Below are 20,191 nucleotides of genomic sequence, written 5' to 3' on the forward strand. Positions count from 1 at the left end.
CGGGCGAGACAGGAGAGGTCTGTTGCGCCATGTGCGTCAGCAACCTGGCCAGGGATGGAATTCAGGCTGTCATAGGTAGTAGCGCTTTGTGGTATTAGCACTGAGACTTAACTCCTAGGCCACCAGGGAGGCACTGGTTCTATTTAATGGTAAAGAATTCTAATTGATAAATGTAAAAGGAATGAGAGAAGCAGGAATTCACCATGATAACAACAGCAATTATATACAAAATCCACTGATAGATGCTAAAATCTGATGGCAAAAGGTTGAAGAAAAACAGGATATTGGAATTATCTTACTGTTTTTAGTTACAAAGAGAAAATACCACATATGTCACCTTAGCCAACTACTAACCAGTAATAAGACACTGGCAGCCTCCCTGGTGGCGCAGGGGTTAAAGTCTCAGCTCTGTCAAGCTATTGCCTGCCACTGCAGCCTGAGTTCCATCCCCGGCTAGGGAGCAACCCACATGGTGCAGCAGACCTCTCCTGGCTCTCCCGTTGCTCCCCTCAGCAGTGTACTTTGGTCAATCTGCCTGTTCTGTCCCTCACTCTATCTCTGGTGAATCCTCTCATCCTCCGCACCTCTGGCTTGTACCCCAGCTCTTATATGCATAAATAAATACATCTTTTAAAAAAGACACTACACAAAGAGATGTATTAGAAGGGCACATCACTTGGGTAGTAGTCTCACCAGAAAAAAATACATACCCATGATCTAATAACTAGGTAAAACTGCAGCAAACCCAAAACGAAGGCGGCTCTATAAATGTATCCAATACTCCAAAGTCTCATTACCTCTCGAGGTATGAAAGGCAAGGGAAGAGACTGCGAAACTCTCAACGATAGGAGAGGACTAAGGAAACTTGATGGAAAAAAACACATAATTCTGGATTGAATCTTTGGAACATTAGCCAAGAAAATTTGGCGACATCCAAATAAAGAGTGTTGTTTAACTGATGAGATTATATCAACGTTAAGGTCCTAGTTTTAGTCATCGCACTATGCTTCTGTAAGATGTTAATATAACACCAACCGTCCAAAGCCCTGCCATTTAACTGGCCAACAGCCTCGGGGCTGCGCCTGTTTCCCACCAGCCTCCCTCCTCACTGTTCATACCTTCCAACCCTCTCACCATTTGTTTGGGTCCTTGGCAGCCTGCCCAGACTGATGGTGCCTAAGGGCTTTCCGAAACCACCTCCTAACAAGTCATAATCAAACATCCTGGGACACAGTCACAGAACAGACTTAATACTCAATCTCCGTCCCCGCCCCACACTCTGGACTTTTCACCTGGGGTGTCCCCGAAAGCAGTCAGTCCCTAGCGACCCAGCTATGCCGCTCAGCGAGCAGCACTGGGGAGCGGACAGCAAACCTCAGCAACGTCATCCTCGCCGCGCGCAGAGGCGCGCGCGGCGCCTTCTGGGAAATGTAGTTCAGCGCCACGAGCAAGATGGCGGCCCGCTGGATCCCAGCCAGAGCGTCCCCGGCTTCCATCTCCCAGACTCGAACAGCGCCTCGCAGTCTTCTGCGCCTGGCGCAGCCTCGCACAGTCGCCCTACTTGGAGTCAGCGCGGGGTGCTTTGGTGCTGAAAGGTGACTGGAATTACTGAAACTTCCGGGGAATGTAGGCCACAGTCCTAAAAGAGAAGGACCAGCCAGCAGCGGCCGACCCCGAGGTCACCGAGTCCCGCTCGGCGGAGCCCGGAGGCCTCTGGGAGTGCGCGCCCGCCCGAGGAGTGCGCAGGCGCACACGCCCCGGCTCGCCATCGTCCTCTTTGTCTGCTGGTGAGTTTGGTTTTGGGTCCGCGAACCGCGATCTGGGTGTGGGACCTAGGTTTTGGGGTTCCAAACCCGGGCAGGAAGGCTGAAGGGGAGGATTGGTGGCGCCCGCGACGGCACCCGGGAGATGGAAGGGGAGGAATCGCCTCCGGAGGCGAGCCGCGCTCGGAGCTCGGCGTGGATGGGGGCAGGGGCGCGGGAGGCGCCTGGGGCGGGCGGCGGCGTCCAGAGGTGGGCGAGGGGTGCGCGGTTGCCACCTGTGTGGGGAGCCGTGGTTGCACCTTTGTGGCCGTGAGTGGATGGCATTGTGCGCTTTGGGGGGTAGTAACCGCTAAGCCTCATGTTTCTCATTTCTAAAATAATAAAGATGCATTTTTTTGTGGAACAGGCATTTTTCTGACAGAAAGGGCAAAGGCTAAGGAATTGAGCAGTCCGTGATTTTAAAAGCGGTTTTTATGCAAAAGTGGGCTGATGGTGAAGTCGAAAAAGAAGTCAGCGTTCATTTTTTTAGGAGGAAGGATTTCTGGAAAACTTGTTGGGTGTCTAGACTCCCAACTTGAGTTTTCTTAATTCTTTGGAGGAACTATGGTTGCACCGCTTTGAGAAGCCCTGGACTAAGAAATAGCAGTAAGAGGTAGTTACTACTAGTGCAGACAGCAGCCAGTTAAGCAGTTTGTCCTGCACAGAGATCAAGTTGGCAATTTAAGACGCTCTGGTTTTTCGGTGAGTTTTGTAATCTGACTTCTGGCTACAAAGACAGGTCTATCTGTAAAAACATTAAAGTTTTTTTTTTTTAAGATTTATTTTTATTTAATTATACAAGCACTGGGTACAGCCAGAAGCGCAGGAGGGTGAGAGAACTCACCAGAGCCAGAGCGGGGAGCAGAGCAGGCAGAAGGACCAAAGCACACTGCTGAGGGGAGCAGCGGGCGGCAGGAGAGGTCTGCACGCCTTGTGGGACCCTCCTCCAGTGGCCGGGGAGCAGCCGGGGATCGAACCGGCGCTGCAGAGGCCGCGGGCAGCTTCGCAACCCAGCGCTCAACCGCTGCGCCCCCGGGGAGGCCCCATTCAAGTATTTTATCACGCTTAACTAGGGAATGAAAAAGTAGTCAGTGATAGTTATTTTTTTCATTTTTAAGAGGACATGCTTATTATGAAAAAGATGATAGTTATTTAAGAGACTTTTATTTACAATGACAACACATCAGATAAAATACCTAGGGATAAACAAATCTTTAAAGCCTATATGAAGTTTTTTTTAATGTTTTTGAAGGACCCAAAAAAAGCTTAAACAAATGGACATACATATCTTAGACTTTAAAGGTATTTTGTTATGTGAAGAAAGCAGAGTGTACAATGTTAGATATAATACTTTTTTTGAGTAAAGAGGGGATAAGAATGGGTATTTGTGGGCCTCCCCGGTGGCGCAGCGGTTGAGGGCTGGGCTGCGAAGCTTCCCGCAGCCTCTGCAGTGCTGGTTCGATACCCGGCCACTGGTGAGGGTCCCACATGGCTGCAGACCTCTCCTGCCACCTGCTGCTCCCCTCAGCAATGTCTGCCTGCTCTGCTCTCTGCTCTGCTCTCTGCTCTGACTCTGGTGAATTCTCTCACCCTCCTGCGCTTCTGACTGTACCCAGTGCTTGTATAAATAAATAAATCTTTTTTTTTAAGAAAGGGTATTTGTAATTGCATGAAGAAAGTTTAAGTTTATATAGAAAATAAAGTTTGTGGGCAGAGGATGCCTCCCATTCCACCACCTGTTTCCTTGAAGGATATTTCAATTAATCCTTTTCTGCTCCCCCCACCCCCCAAAAAAGAAAGTAAACATTGTGGAGGAAGATGTAGCACCTGGGGCAGGGGTTAGAATCACATTTTACTGTTTCAACGTTTTGTGCATTTTCATTTTTTTTTTTAAAGATTTATTTATTTACTTATATAAGCACTGGGTACAGTCAGAAAAGCAGGAGGGTGAGAGAATTCTCCAGAGCTAGAGCAGGGAACAGAACAGGCAGACTGATGAAATACACCGCTGAGGGGAGCAGCAGGCATGGCAGGAGAGGTCTGTTGCGCCATGTGAGACCCTCCCCGGTGGCCGGGGATCGAACCGGCGCTGCAGAGGCTGTGGGCAGCTTCGCAGCCCAGCGCTCAACCGCTGCGCCACCAGGGGAGGCCCTGCATTTCCATTTTTTAACTGGGGTGGAGGAATTAGATTTCTATGTTTGTTCTATTCCATTTCGGATGTCTATCACCCCATCATTCTGGAATGTTTTCTTGACTTCTGTGATACTCTAATTCCAGTGAAAACCAATCCTCCCCCAAAGTTCATTAGTGACTTCCATTTCTGTTTGTCCTTTAACTATTAGGGTTCCGAGGTTTCTTTCTTTGTCTTGTCTTTCCTTCCTTCCTGCTTTCCTCCCTCCCTCCCTCCCTCTCTCCACCCCCCCTTTCTCTTTTCCTCTTTCTTCCTTCCCTTTCTTTCTTTCTTTTTCTTTTTCTTTTCTTTTTGCGTAGATCTGGGATGCGTGCCAGAGGTGAAGGGGAAAGAGGTTTGAGAGGACTCACCAGAGGCAGAGTGGGGAGCAGAACAGGCAGACTGACTGAAATACTTTGCTGAGGGGAGCAGCAGGTGAATCAGAAGTCTGCTGTACTATGTGGGTCAGCTCCCTGGTGGTGGATCGAACTCACGCCCTTGAGGTGATAGTGTGACAAAACCTCCAAGAGTGTTCCTAGGTTTCTGGCTTTGATCATCCTTTTTCACCTGGAAGCTCTTTATGAGAAGCATCATTTCATTGCTGTGACTTCACCTGACACAGTGACTAAGAGGCGTGCATTGGTGTTTGAGGCTTGTCCTGAGCTCCGGGTCCGTATAGATGGCTGCACCCGGCTGTTTAGGATAGTACACTGATTTCCTTCCTCCCATGATTTCCCTCTATCCATTCCCACGTTGACATTACCTGTTTCACCAATTCATAGCTCTGTCAGCCTGATTATAAGCCTCATCTGAGTAAGGAAAAAGCTAAGTTTGTTACCTGTCACACCCATTTATACATTGGAGGCTATGATCTCTTCAGTTACACATAATAAATGATAAATATATATTTACTGGATCAAGAGGGCATTGATACTAATTAACTTCTTCTAGAGTAATGTAACCTAGGGAAACCATTAAGCTTCTAAAATTTTACGAATTCTGATACATGAATAATACCAGAATAATTACCTTTACATTTGAGCCATATCACTCAATGTCACTGAGTTGACATTTGTGAGTAATGTTATGGTGGAAACTGATATTCAGACTATTCCGTCAGGAGCCAGGTTACCAAAGATGGTACTTGTGCAAGTGCTGATTCTGGAGAACTGTAGCAAGTTAGTCTTACAGTTTCTCTTATTCTGAAAACAGGGTGTCTACTGTTTCTCATTTCTGAAATGTGTGGAGGCTTTAGATGGTGTAACGGGTTTGGCCTCGGATGCAAAATGTAAATACACTGCTTCTGAGTGCTCCCGTGTGTACATCTGTGTTCCAGCTTCTAGGCAAAGGGTCATATTACTTTTGTTCTTTTTACAGACCAGTTTCTTTGTGTACCCTGAGGAGCTCCAGTTACTTCTTCAACACCTCTGTCAGTTCAAGGGCTCAGCCTGAATTCTGGGTGCTGCTTTCACCCCTAACTGTAACATCCAAGTCCCTAGTCACTATTTAGAAGTTTGAAATCACCAGTTCAAAGAAGAACAGCAATGGATTGAGAAAGAAATACTCTCGCAGGTGAGTAAGAATCCAGTAGGTATGAATAGATCAAAGGGTCATTTCAGTTATTTAGTAACCTCTCTAATTATTTATTTATTTATCTATTTATTTACTTATTTTAGATTTTTTGGCAGTTGCTAAGAATTCTTTAGATTCCCAAATAGCATTCACAGAGACCAATGCTCTTCTTTCCTCAGGTTCTGAAGGACTGGTTACCCTTCTTTTTTTTTTTTTTTTTAAGATTTATATATTTATACAAGAACCGGGGGGTACAGAGCAGATGTGCAGGAGGGTGAGAGGATTCACCAGAGACAGAGTGGGGAACAGAACAGGCAGACTGACGAAATACACTGCTCGGGGGAGCAGCGGGCATGACAGGAGAGGTCTGCAGTGCCATATGGGATTCTCACCTGCTGGCCGGGATCGAATCTGCGCTGCAGAGGCTGCAGACAGCTTCACAGCGCGGCACTCAACCGCCTGCGCCACCAGGGAGGGATGCCAACCTTTCTACCTCATTTGTATTCTCAGTTTTATGATTTTTACATCCTGAGTTTCATGTTCTCTCTTTCGCTAATATTCTACATTTTTCATTTCTGCGTACATGTTGAGACTCTTTTCCTTAAGCCTTCGCTTCTTGGAAAGGGTTACCGATGTGTACTCTAAAAACTAGCAAGTAGATTCTCTTTTTAAAGATGTCACTTTTCTATCATTTCTCCCACCTTTCCTTATTATAAACCAGAGTTGAATTTTGCCCCCTCCCCTTTTTTTTTTTTTTTAAAGATTTATTTATTTATTTATTTATTTATTTATTTATTTATTTATGCAAACGCTGGGTACAGTTAGAAACGCAGGAGGGAGAAAGGATTCACCAGAGCCAGAGCGGGGAACAGAACAGGCAGACTGATGAAATGCACTGCTGAGGGGAGCAGCGGGCGGCAGGAGAGGTCTGCCCGCCATGTGGGACCCTGTCGGGGGGCTGGGGATGGAACCGGTGCTGCAGAGGCTCCAGGCAGCTTCGCAGCCCAGCGCTCAACCGCTGCGCCACTGGAGAGGCTCATTGCCCCCTTATTTACTGTGGTCTTCTTACCTCCAATTGTCATAATTCAAAATTTCTCCACTCCCCTGCTTTTTAATGCTTGGGAGTTAATACTGACTTCCTATTTGCTCACCTCCCCATTGCTTTTTAAAAAGAAATAATACTATTATTCTTAAAATTTAGTACAGAGCCTCTCTGGTGGCGCAGGGGTAAAGTCTCAGCGCTGTCAAGCCATCACCTGCTACTGCAACCTGAGTTTGATCCCCAGCCAGGGAGCTACCCACATGGTGCAGCAGACCTATCCTTTCTCACCTGCTGTTCCCTTCAGTAGTGTATTTCAATAGATCTGCCTGTTCTGTTCCCCACTCTGTCCCTGGTGAATCCTCTAACCCCCTGCACCTCTGGCCTATATCCCAGTTCTTGTATGCATAAATAAATAAAATAAATCTTTTAAAAAATTAGTACATATACTTTATAGAAAATTAAAAGAGTGACTTTTTTCATCATTCCTGGCCCTCAGGTCTTCATTTCTGTCCCCAGAGGCAGCCACTATTAGCGGTGTGTACTTCTGAGTGTCTGTATGAGGACATGGGAGGCTTTGAGACAGAGCAGTGACATGATTGGATTGTGACTGGCTAGTGTATTGAGAAGAGCTGTAAAGTGGCAAAGACAAAAGTAGGAACAAAATGCATAGCCTGTTACAGTCATCCAGGGAGACGGGATGGCCAAGGCTTTTGGTAGTCCCAGAGAGATGTGTGGGAATAACAACATCAGAGCATACTTTGAAGATGAAACCAATATGATGTGAAGATATTTCTGTGTGACCTGAGATAGTGTGTCATGGCTTGAGCAACTGAGAGAATGAGGTTGCTACTTAGAGAGATGAGAAGAATTTGGGAGGAGTGGCTTTGGGAGAGCAAGAGTTGGGGTTTGGGTGGACTTCATTACATCCTCATGAGACATCCAAGTGGAGATCTCAAGTAGCCAGTTGGATATATGAATCCAGATTGCTAAGGAGACATGTCCAGGCTGCTGACGAAATATTTTCAAATATAAATTATAAATCAGAATGCTCAAATGTCAAGTAAACTCTTAAGCATATTCTATATAAATGGTGATCTGTCAGAGAGGATGTTGGCAAACTACAGACCGTCATGTGTTTTTTTTTAAAGATTTCTTATACAAGCACTGGGTACAGTCAGAAGTGCGGGAGGGTGAGAGAATTCACCAGAGCCAGAGTGGGGAGCAGAGCAGGCAGAAGGACCGAAGTACACTGCTGAGGGGAGCAGTGGGCATAGCAGGAGAGATGTGTTGCGCCATGTGGGACCCTCTCCGGGAGCCAGGGATCGAACTGGCGCTGCAGAGGCTACGGGCAGCTTCGCAGCCCAATGCTCAACCGCTGCGCAACCAGGCGAGGCCCCATCATGTGTTATTTTTTTTGTCAGTGACTGTTTTCATGGTAGAGCACCTTAGTTGATTAAGCATCTGCAGGACTGAAAAGTGTATCAATGATGATAAAATAAAATTACTATAACAGACCTCAAAATGTACTGGTTTAAGGAACAGAAATTGTATTTTTTTTTTTTCAATTTTTTTAAAAGATTTATTTATTTATATAAGCACTGGGGTACATGCCAGAGGCAGGGGAGGGTGAGAAAATCCACCAGAGACAGAGCAGGGAGCAGAACAGGCAGAAGGACAGAAATACACTCCTGAGGGGAGCACTGGGTGAGTCAGGAGAGGTCTGCCACGCCATGTTGGTTTCTCCCTGGCTGGCCGGGAATCGAACTGCGGAGGCTTCGGACAGCTTCACAGCGCTGCACTTAAGCTGCTGCGCCACCCGGGAGGCCTAGAAATTGTTTTCTTGGTCACATAACAGTTAGGTAGTGAGTAATTAAGAGTAGTGAGTAATCAAGCTACCAAGTAATCATGGTGGCTTGGATCTTTGTGACTATTAAGGAACCAGATTTCTTCCATGTTGTCTCCACATTGCGAGTTCGAGCTAGATCAGCAATGCATCCTGGTTCCAGCAGGTGGAGGAAGCACAATCACCTCTCCAGGGCAAGAGATGAGAAAACTTTTTGTTAAGGGCCCGCTAATAAATATTTTAGGCTTGTATACCATACAGCCCCTGTTAGAACTATTCCATTCAGGTATTAAAGCACAAAAATAATTTGCTTGACATTAGGCCATTCATATTTATATATATATTTTTTTTTTGGTAAAGATTTATTTTGTTTATGCATACAAGAGCTGAGATATAGGACAGAAATGTGGAGGTGAGAGGATTCACTAGAGACAGTGGGGAGCAGAACAGGTGATCTACTGAAACACTGCTGAAAGGAGCAGCGGGCAAGACAGGAGAGGTCTGCTGGGCCATGTGGGTCAGCTCCCTGGCTGGGGATCAAACTCATGCTGCAGTGACTGCCTTAGCTTCATAGTGCTGACACTTAACCCATTGCACCACCAGTGAGGCCCTCATATTTATATTTTGAAATTGTTTTTTAAATCATAAGATAAATGCTGTTAAAAATGATCATTTTGCCTAATAGTCCGATGATTTTGCTTAATCATTTTATAATATGGTTTATTCTGATAAGTGTGTATTAAGGATGTTGATGTAACCCTTATAAAAATATAAGGGACAGGGGCCTCACTGGTGGAGAAAGGGCTTAAAGTCTCAGCACTCTGAAGCTACAGGAAGCCACTGTAGCAGGAGTTAGATTCCAGCCAGAGATCTGCCCCACATGGCGCAGCAGACCTCTCCTGCCTCACCCGCTGCTCCCCTCAGCAGTGTGGATTTTCCTGTTTTGCTCTGCACTCTATCTCTGGTGAATCCTTTCACCCCCACACCTGTGGCCTACACCCCAATTCTTCTACGCAAAATAAATAAGTAAATAAAATCAGCATGTAAAGCTGTCTATGCCCTGGGCTTTGGAATGAGGAAACACATTAACAATTGTCTCTGTTTTTATTCTCTGTTTAAATTTTATTTCTGTTTAGATTTTTTGTCTTTCCTGGTCTTAGTTTTCATTAGTTGTATTTGCTAGGTTTTCATATTACTTTGCATAGGGTTGAACAAAATAGTGTCCACAATGCTTATTTTCTGTTTACAGTTATTTCCAAATAATACATTTTTATTTTTGTAATTTTTCTCATGTTCTTCTATTTTTTCCCTAAAAATCAGCTTGTGAATTTCTTATTCAATTTTTCTGTTAGCAGTACATTGATTTCTTTTCATATCTTTGCTAAATTTTGTTTTTCTTATGTTTGCTTCATTGTAATTCCTTAATTTCAATGTTTATTATCATTACTATTCCTTTTTAAAATAATATAAATATTTATGCTAAAATTTCTTCCTATATTTTTTCCATGTGTGTTCTATGGGTGCTGATAGGTACTTTTTCTAAATAATATATTTAAATATTTAGCAGTTTAATTTTCTCTTTGACCAAGGAATTTGTTCAAATCAGTAGATTTCTTATTTTGAAATTTACATATGAAAGTTTTTGTTTTTCTAATTTATGTCCTTTTTTAAGTCAGAGTTTCTTATCTGCCCTTGGCTTAGTTTTACATTTCTGAGATTAATTCATGAATATGTAAGTATTTGATTCCTTTTAAAATGCTAATTATTACTACATAGTATGGACATAATGTTTCTATTCCCCAGTTGATAGACATTTTATAATTTCAGTTTTCTGGCTTTATGAGTAATATTATGCACATTCAAATACTAGTATGTGTATGAACATATGCATTCATTTTTCTTAAAGGCCTAGGAGTGGAATTGCTAGGTAGAATAATATTAAGTACACATTTAGCTTTTTAAATTTTTTTTAAAGATTTATTCATTTATGTATGTAAGAACTGGCGTACAGGACAGAGTGCGGGGGGGTAAGACGACTCACCAGAGACAGAGTGGGGAACAGAACAGCAGACTGACTGAAATACACTGCTGAGGGGAACAGCGGGCGAGGCAGGAGAGGTCTGATGCGCCATGTGGGTCAGCTCCCTGGCCGGGGATCGAACTCAGGTTGCAGTGGCTGCGGATAGCTTCATAGGTCTCATCCCAACCCCTTGAGCCACCAGGGAGGCCCCCATTTTTCTTTTCTTAATAGTTTCATTGCATATGTTGAGATCGGTGTTCCATTTGAAGTAAATTTTACTTATGATATGCAGTGTGTTGTGCTATATTTTTTCTAATTATGGAAATTATAGTGTATATTTCATGACATTGTATTACAGAATCAGTTCTTGCAATGATTTGTAAGAAAGTGAGGATAAAGGAGCCCCTGGTGGCACACGGGGTTAAGACTCAGCACTATGAAGCCACTGCAGCATGAGTTCAATCCCCAGCCAGGGAGCTACCCACATGGCGCAGCAGACCTCTCCTGTCTTGCCTGCTGCTCCCCTCAGCAGTGTACTTCATTCGATCTGCCTGTTCTGCTCCCCACTCTTGTCTCTGGGGAATCCTCTCACCACCACCGCCCCCACCCCTGCACCTCTGGCCTACACCCCAGTTCTTCCATGCAAAGATATAGAAATAAAATCTAAACAATTAAAAAAATAACCCCAGTAGAATGGGTTTAGGACTCTTTTCTGCATGTAACTTTTTACTCATCTTTTTCTTTCCAGTATGGTACTGTCATTCGTTTCACCTGTCATCACTAAGTATGGAACCTCTTGGTTATACCTTGTCTGTACAGTAAATTTTTATTTCCTTCTGGCTAGGAGAGTTGGACACATTACCTACTCCTTTTGTAATTATATAATAAGCCCACCTTCCATTCTCTCTCAGTTGCTCCAGTTACAGAGCTTTTCTGTGACATCTATGAGACATATTATCTTGCTTCTAGTTAGTATTCTCACCTGCTCACTTGTCATGTAAGCCCCTCACTTCTACTATTAATTTGCAGTCTTTTATTTGCTTTCCTTTCAGAATTTCATAGCAGTTTTTATACATTACTTAATCTCCTCAACCTTTCAGTTTTTGTGAGTACATGCCCTGCTACACCCCCTTACTGTTTAAAGATTTATTTATGTATAGAAGAACTGGGGTACAGGCCAGAGGTGGGGTGTGTGTGTGTGAGAGAGGATTCATCAGGGACAGAGTGGGGAGCAGAACAGGAAGACTGACTGAAATACACTGCTGAGGGTAGCAGCGGGTGAGACAGGTGAGATCTGCTCCACCAGTGGGTAGCTCCCTGGCTGGGGAACGACCTCGTGCTTCAGAGGCTGCGGATAGATTCTCAGTGCTGTGCTTATTAACCCCTTGCGCCACCAGGGAGGCTCCCCTTACTGTCATTTTAATGGAGTTTCACAAAGCCGTAGAAATACCTTATTTAATCACATATCCTGTTTAATTATCTTTCAGTTCATTATTTTTCATTCATCATAAGTGGCTGGTTTACCAAGTTTTATTTTTGTTCTTATTTTGTTTATTACCTCTTTTTTTTTCTCTTAGGTTACATTTTTTTTCTCTTAAGGTACATTTAAAAGCTGGGCCTCCCCGGTGGCACAGTGGTTGAGTGCTGGGTTGCGAAGCTACCCACAGCCTCTGCAGCGCTGGTTCGATCCCCGGCCACCGGGCGAGGGTCCCACATGGCGCGCAGACCTCTCCTGCCGCCCACTGCTCCCTCATCAGTGTACTTCGTCAGTCTGCCTGTTCTGTTCCCCGCTCTGGCTCTGGTGAATTCTGTCACCCTCCCGCTCTTCTGACTGTACCCACTGCTTGTATGAATAAATAAATAAATCTTTAAAAAAAAAAAAAAGAAGTGTAGTAGGGAACAATAAAGAATTTGAAAAAAGAAAAATAAAAGTTGCTTAAACTATGTGAGCCTATAAATGTTATTCGTAGCCCAGCTTTCTTTCATATTGATAGAATCAGTCTGAGTATTTCATAATAGCACATTTCTGCATTTTATTAATAGCAGAAAAGTCTCAAATGTTGACGTGATAATGATATTGACAATAACTACTTTATCTTGATATTTTCTGCATGTCAGGCACCAAATATTTTACAGTTATTCTTTTCAATGGTTTGTTGTGTTTTTGCTTTTTTTTTTAATTCCTTTTAGAGAAGACCTGGGGATTTATAAGTAGATGAAGACACAACATGAAAGATTTGTCAATTTAGTTTCATCCTCCTCTGTGAAAATACAGCTAAGGAAAAACATAGACAGCCTAGTAAACAGAAAAGTATTTTCTCTGATCACCAACACTGATTCTTTAAAAGTACACCTACATACGTGTGACTACGTTTTAAAGTGTTGGGAACATAATTTGTACTTAAATTAGAGAAGATGTCTAAGAAAGGATCCTTAAGAATTAAATGAGGATGCTGTATTTCTCCATCTTTTAATAGTCTAATCTGCAAATAACCAGTGTGAAAAGTCTTTCATCATAAATTCATCATTACTAGATACCCAAGAGCTAATATTGGAGACGATTCCTATAATTTAGTGAATGTGGAAAAGCTTTCTTCCATGTTTCATATCAAGAGATACTAAGGAATTCTTGTTGGAGAAAATACCTTTGCATGATAAAAATGTTGGAAAGCCTTCAGCCTGAATCAGATCTCCTTCAGCATGATCAAATTCAGACTAGAGAGATACCATTTGAGTGTAATGAATGTGGAAAAACCTTTAGCTTGAAGCAAAATCTTACAGAACATAAGAAAATGCATACTGAAGAGCATTCACACAAATGTCCCGAATGTGGTAAGGTGTTCTCCCGAGTCTCATCCCTTACTCTGCATTTGAGAAGTCATACAGGAAAGAAACCATATAAATGTAATAAATGCGGAAAAGCCTTCAGCCAGAAAGGAAACTTACTTTCTCATCAGAAACATCACACTGGAGAAAAATCTTATGAATGTGGGAAGGCCTCTATTCAGATGCCAGGTCTCATTAAACGTCAGAGAAATTGTACTGGGAACAAACCCTATTCATGTAAAGAATGTGGGAAAGCCTTCAATGGCAAATCATATCTCACTGAGCATGAGAAAATTCATACAGGAGAGAAACCATTTGAATGTAATCAGTGTGGAAGAGCCTTCAGCCAGAAGCAGTACCTCATTAAACATCAAAATATCCATAGTGGAAAGAAACCCTTTAAATGTAATGAGTGTGGAAAAGCCTTTAGCCAGAAGGAAAACCTAATTATCCATCAAAGAATACATACTGGAGAGAAACCTTATGAATGCAAAGGGTGCGGGAAAGCCTTCATTCAGAAGTCGAGTCTCATTAGACACCAGAGAAGTCACACAGGAGAGAAACCCTATATATGTAAGGAATGTGGGAAAGCCTTCAGTGGCAAGTCAAATCTCACTGAGCATGAGAAAATTCATATTGGAGAGAAACCCTATAAATGTAATGAGTGTGGAACAATCTTTAGGCAGAAGCAGTACCTCATTAAACATCACAACATTCATACAGGAGAGAAACCCTACGAATGTAATAAATGTGGAAAAGCCTTCTCTCGAATCACGTCACTTATTGTACACGTGAGAATCCATACAGGTGATAAACCTTATGAATGTAAAATCTGTGGGAAAGCGTTCTGCCAGAGTTCATCTCTCACTGTGCATATGAGAAGCCATACAGGTGAGAAGCCCTATGGTTGTAACGAATGTGGGAAAGCCTTCTCGCAGTTCTCGACGCTTGCTCTACATATGCGAATCCATACTGGAGAAAAACCTTACCAGTGTACTGAATGTGGGAAAGCTTTTAGCCAGAAGTCACATCACATCAGACACCAGAGAATTCATACTCATTAAAGCTCTGTGAATCCCTTGAAGTTAGGAAAACCTTCAACAGAATTCATGCTAATAGTATTTCAGAAAATTCATTTTACAGTAAAGTGTTATGAATGTGGCAAGTTCTTCAACAGTGCAAAACTTAAAGCACTGAGAATTTGAGTAAGCATACTGTCATGAAAACCCAGCTCCCCATGACTCCCAGCACAAACATTATTTATGCTGTAGTTTCGGGAACGTTTTCATTGAAATAAGGATTCAGTCATGGACACTAATCAACATGGTTCTGAAAGACCCACCTGATGCATTAAGACAAAGATATGAGGTATTTGTAATTAGAGGAACCAAAATTGTCCCTTTTTTGGTCATGTTTTCTATAAATATATCATCAAATTTAGTTGCTTTTGATGCAGCCATAGGGAAGACTGTGACAGAATATTGTATCCAGAAACATGCATGCCTTTATAGGAAATTGGTAATTAACAAAGGTGGCATCATACGTTGGTAGGGAAATCATGGATTATTTTCAAAAATGGTCTCAGGGTAACTGACTCTTCATATAGAAAGAGAATAGATTTTTGCTGTTGTCTTAAAATACTGACTCTGAAATCCAAAAATATTGCAGGCTAATGCAAACAGCAAAACATAGGAATTTTGCAGGAAAATGATATTAAAACCTTGGGATAGGGCAAAATTTCTATAATAGATTCCAGAATACCCACTCTTGAATATATACACACACACATATAAAACATCCGTTGAGTGTGTGTATATATACACACATCCATATACTCAATAAAATGAATTTTATACCTTTATCTTATTTGTAGCATGAATTATTAAAAAATTGGAAACAAATATATGTTGCTTGTGAAATGGTTAAATAAAATGTGATGTAGTCACACAGAGTATTCTATAGTAGTTAAGTACAACAAATTATATTAACAAAGATCTAAACCATGTAAAGAAAGGTGATTACAGTGATAACTGAATTAAATCAACACTAGTATTCAATGTTGGTTATGTTACATATTTTCATGTAAAACTGAATAATGGATTAAAAGGATACACATTCAGTTCATAAAAGTTTTTGTCTAGGAATTAAAGTGATGGAAGGGAAGTGGGACCAAGCATGGTAATTAAAAAGAAATAAAGTTTCCAAGTAAATATAACAATGTTAGTTAATTCTGGGCTGTAGTATGATATATGTGTTTTATTGTTTTTGCTATTTCTTTAAAACTTCTGTAAAACAAAAAAAAAAAGATAGGCATATATAAGTTGTACATGGAGTCACACTCCCAGTCAGATGCTAATATGGAAAGATTTCTAAAATCCTATCATTACTATAAAATGAAATAACTTTTTAATTGAGGTTGTAGCTTACTAAAATCAGGTGTTTACTCATGGCACATCACTAAGTTAAAGCTTGGTTTTGCAACAGGTTGGATGATGTAACAGTCATATCATTTAATAATACATGCACAGATTTGGTAGAGAGAATTCATTTTACTGAAACACTAGAAATTTTAACGGGTCACATAACCAGTTGGCATTACAAATTGTTGAAATGAAGGAAGCATGTTACTTTTTTCTTTTTAATATGCCACTGAGTAAAACATTAACTCTTGCATTTCAGCTTCAGTTTTGGCTTTAGGTTTATAATTTTTTTCTCAGTTCTGCCAAACACAGATAGCCCCTCTCTCTTTTTCCCCTCTCCCTGTTTGTTTCTTGGGGGCAAATGGTGCTTTAAAAAGGAGACAGTGAACATAAATAACATTTCATTTAAAGGAAATCTTTCTAAGAATTTCTATTTACTTGACTTCCCTTTTCACAGTAACCTGACAGAGAATATTATGGTTACTAGCATTTTGAAGGTTGGCCTTGAGACAAGATTCTAAGTTATTTGAGGGGAATGGCTTCGATTATATTCAGTCTCTCTGTCCTAAAACATAGTGGGCGTTTGCATTTGTTCAAACTGTGACTCCTTCAACATGAGGATTCTGAACAGAGTAATTTGAAGCCCATCCCTGCTTCATGGCTAGTAATGTTGCCAAATAATATACCTGTATATCTGTATGTATCTTAAGTTATCCTCTTGTTTTATTCCATTCCTTATTGAACATTCTTTCATAGTCTTTAAGTATTTGTCCTGTGCTTGTGCAGCTTTGAAGTGACAAGAGCGCCAAGGAACTAATTCAGACCAAACTTAGGAGGATTCCCCTTCCTCTGGTGACTGTTGGCACAGCAAAAAGAATGACTATGATGGTCAGGTAATGTAAGATGGATAGTCTGCTCAGTAGCCTGTGATACTATAGACCGTATATGCATTCAGCCACCCCTATGGATTCAACTTGTTGCTGGTTATTTGCCACCGTAAGCAAAATTATAATTAACAGCCTTCTAATTGACCCTTCCATTTCAGATATTTTTATTTCTGGGGTAGAGAATATAGGTGAGAGATTGCTAGGTCAAAAAATACATGCTACTTGTAAGTTTTAATAGAGGCTGCCATTATCAGAATGACAAGTTTCTTCTACCCCTGCAATAAATATACCAAAATTCATGCTTGTCTGATGACTATAAACCTCACCTGCTCCTAGATTTGCTTCTCTGTAAATTTTCATATCATTAGCCCATTTTCTATAGAATTACTATCTTTTTGTCAATTTTGAAGACCTCGAAATATGTTAGAGCATAGGAATTTGTCATAAAATCCTTTTATTCATACAAATATTGTTAAATGTCTATGTAACCAAATATATTAATTTTTTCTAAGTTTATAGATTAAGATTTTCATCTGCATTGTATATGTTGTTAGGTTCTCTTGCACGTTGCTTATTGTTTCCTTATTCGATATGTAAATATTTACTCCATCTAGAATTTAATGTCATAAGGTAGGAGAATTATTTTCTTCAAGATGGGTTTCTGGTTGTACAAATGATTTGTTCCTCTGTTCAGCAGCTCTGATACCATCTTCCTGTACACCAGCAGCAATCACATATTTGAAATGATAATAAAAAAGAAAAATTGGTTTTAGTCCTGCATTGTTTATCATTAGCCTTGTTCTGACAAGAAAATGACTTCCCAGCTTGCTCATCATCAGTGCTATAACTGTTGGAGCAAGTACTGATAGCCTCGGTCCTGCACAGCGGAGAAGAGGTTAGAAAGGTGTGGTTCACCTCAGCACTGGGCAGCGCTAACATTCTTTTTTTTTTTTTTTAAAAGATTTATTTTATTGGGCCTCCCCGGTGGCGCAGCGGTTGAACGTTGGGTTGCGAAGCTGCCCGCAGCCTCTGCAGCACCGGTTCGATCCCTGGCTGCTCCCCGGCTGCTCCAGCCACCGGAGGAGGGCCCCACATGGCACGCAGACCTCTCCTACCACCTGCTGCTCCCCTCAGCAGTTTGCTTCTGTGCTTCTGTCCTTCTGCCTGCTCTGCTCCCCGCTCTGGCTCTGGTGAATTCTCTCACCCTCCCGTGCTTCTGACTGTACCCACTGCTTGTATGAATGAATGAATCAATCAATCAATCAATCAATCAATCAATCTTTTTTAAAAAAGATTTATTGGGCCTCCCCGGTGGCGCAGCGGTTGAGCGCTGGGTTGCGAAGCTGCCCCGCAGCCTCTGCAGCGCCGGTTCGATTCCCGGCTGCTCCCTGGCCACTGGAGGAGGGTCCCACATGGCGCACAGACCTCTCCTGCCGCCCGCTGCTCCCCTCAGCAGTGTACTTCAGTCCTTCTGCCTGCTCTGCTCCCCGCTCTGGCTCTGGTGAATTCTCTCGCCCTCCCGCACTTCTGACTGTACCCAGTGCTTGTATAAATAAATAAATGTTTAAAAAAAAAATAAAATAAAAAAAAGATTTATTTTATTTATGCATACAAGAGCTGGGGTACAGACCAGAGGTGCGGGGGAGTGAGAGGATTCACCAGAAACAGTGTGGGGAACAGAACAGGCAGACTGACTGAAACACACTGCTGAGGGGAGCAGCGGGCGTGATAGGAAAGGTCTGCTGAGCCAAGTGAGTAGTAGCTCCCTGGCCAGCGGAACTCATGCTGCAATGGCTATGGATTGCTTTATAGTGCGGTGCTTAACTCCTTGCGCCACCAGGAAGGCCCCAGCGCTAACATTCTTATTCAGGACGTTTTGACAATGATCTGTCACTGCGTCTGGATGGTGCACCACCATCATACGGGACACAGTTACAAGGCGGATACCCACTTAAGCAAAAGGAAAGACACAGCCTTAGTTTCCCATGATTTAGTCATAAAGGCTGTCAATGTCTGCATGTCAGTTCACACCCCTCCCCATCCAGGAACAGATGCAGATGAGCGTTACAGCCATCTTTCTTTAGAGAAACTGGTAGAAACTCAAGTGTAAAGTCATCTTTCCATAATATGGAAAAGTGAGAAAGGTCTGTTTTGTTTTTTAAATATTTATTTATTTATTTATACAAGCACTGGGTACAGTCAGAAGCACGGCAGGGTGAGATAATTCACCAGAGCCAGAGCGGGGTGCAGAACAGGCAGATGGACCGAAAACACTGCTGAGGGGAGCAGCAGGAGGCAGGAGAGGTCTGTGCCATGTGGGACCCTCGCCGGTGGCCGGGGATCGAACCAGCACAGCAGAGGCTGCAGGCAGCTTCGCAGCCCAGCACTCAACCGCTGCACTACCGGGGAGGCCCAGGTCTGTTAATATTTATTAATACTATCCTTTTCAGCAGAAATTTTGCTATGTAATCCTTTAACCAAATGACGTTTTCCTCATTCAGCTGAAACTACCTTATATTTTTCATGTCTACCAAGACCTATTTTTTTCACTAGTCATTTTTTGCTGTTTCTACATTAAACCATAAATTGATAACATTAATAGCTTCACTGTATGTTAATACTACATAATACAAGGCCCCCTGACTTTTTCCGAGTTTTATTGGCTAATCTAAGTGAATTTCCTTTCTATATATTTATATTTTTAAAAGATTTATTTATTTTTATACAAGAGCTGGGGTACATGCTAGAGGCATGGGAGGGTGAGAGGATTCACCAGATACACTGCTGAGGGGAACAGCAGGTTGGACAGGAGAGAGCTGCTGCGCAATGTGGGAATCTCCCTGGCTGGCCAGGAATCGAACCCGTACTGCAGAGGCTGCAGACAGCTTCAGAGTGCTGTGCTCAACCCACCGGTGAGGGCCTCCTTTCTATATTAATGAAGATTTCTCAGATTACAAAACTATCATTTGGGGGCCTCCCCGGTGGCGCAGCGGTTGAGCGCTGGGTTGTGAACCTGCCCGCGGCCTCTGCGGCGCCGGTTCGATCCCCGGCTGCTCCCCGGCCACCGGAGGAGGGTCCCGCATGGCGCGCAGACCTCTCCTGCCGCCCGCTGCTCCCCTCAGCAGTGTAGTCCTTCTGCCTGCTGCTCCCCGCTCTGGCTCTGGTGAATTCTCTCACCCTCCCGCGCTTCTGACTGTACCCAGTGCATGTATAAACAAAAACAAACAAACAGATAAATAAATAAATAAACATGCCTCTATTAAAAAAAAAAATAAATAAATAAAATAAATAAATAAACAAAACTATCATTTGGTTATTCTAATAGGCATTGCCCTGAAACATAGCAAGCCTTTGCATTTGTACAAATTGTCCTTCAGGGTGAGGACTGAATAATTTGAAGTACATCCCCATTTAATACCATTATATTTGAGAAAGCTTTGTTAATGGGTGAATAAGAAAATTCCTGTTAATGGGCTGAAAATGTATTCCCTCAAAGTTCCTATGTTGAACCACTAATCCCCAATGTGATGGTGTTTGGGGATGGGTAATTAGGTTTCAGTTAGGTGGTGAGGGTAGGACATTTAGGATGGGAATGGTGCCCTTTTAAGA

The 20,191-nt window shown here is 42.5% G+C and overlaps 1 protein-coding gene across 1 annotated transcript; it reads left to right on the plus strand.

Annotated features, from left to right (window-relative positions):
- Window positions 1-1,466: 1,466 nt before the first annotated feature.
- Window positions 1,467-17,521, plus strand: ZNF260 (zinc finger protein 260). The gene is made up of 3 exons (XM_037517953.2): window positions 1,467-1,787; window positions 5,350-5,544; window positions 12,640-17,521. The coding sequence occupies exon 3, from the start codon at window positions 13,101-13,103 to the stop codon at window positions 14,337-14,339; it is 1,239 nt and encodes a 412-aa protein (XP_037373850.1). The 5' UTR covers window positions 1,467-1,787; window positions 5,350-5,544; window positions 12,640-13,100; the 3' UTR covers window positions 14,340-17,521.
- The last annotated feature ends 2,670 nt before the right edge of the window (window positions 17,522-20,191 follow it).

The sequence above is a fragment of the Talpa occidentalis genome, unplaced genomic scaffold (assembly GCF_014898055.3).
Source record: "Talpa occidentalis isolate TD23 unplaced genomic scaffold, MPIMG_talOcc4v2.1 talOcc4.17, whole genome shotgun sequence".
NCBI lineage: Eukaryota > Metazoa > Chordata > Mammalia > Eulipotyphla > Talpidae > Talpa > Talpa occidentalis.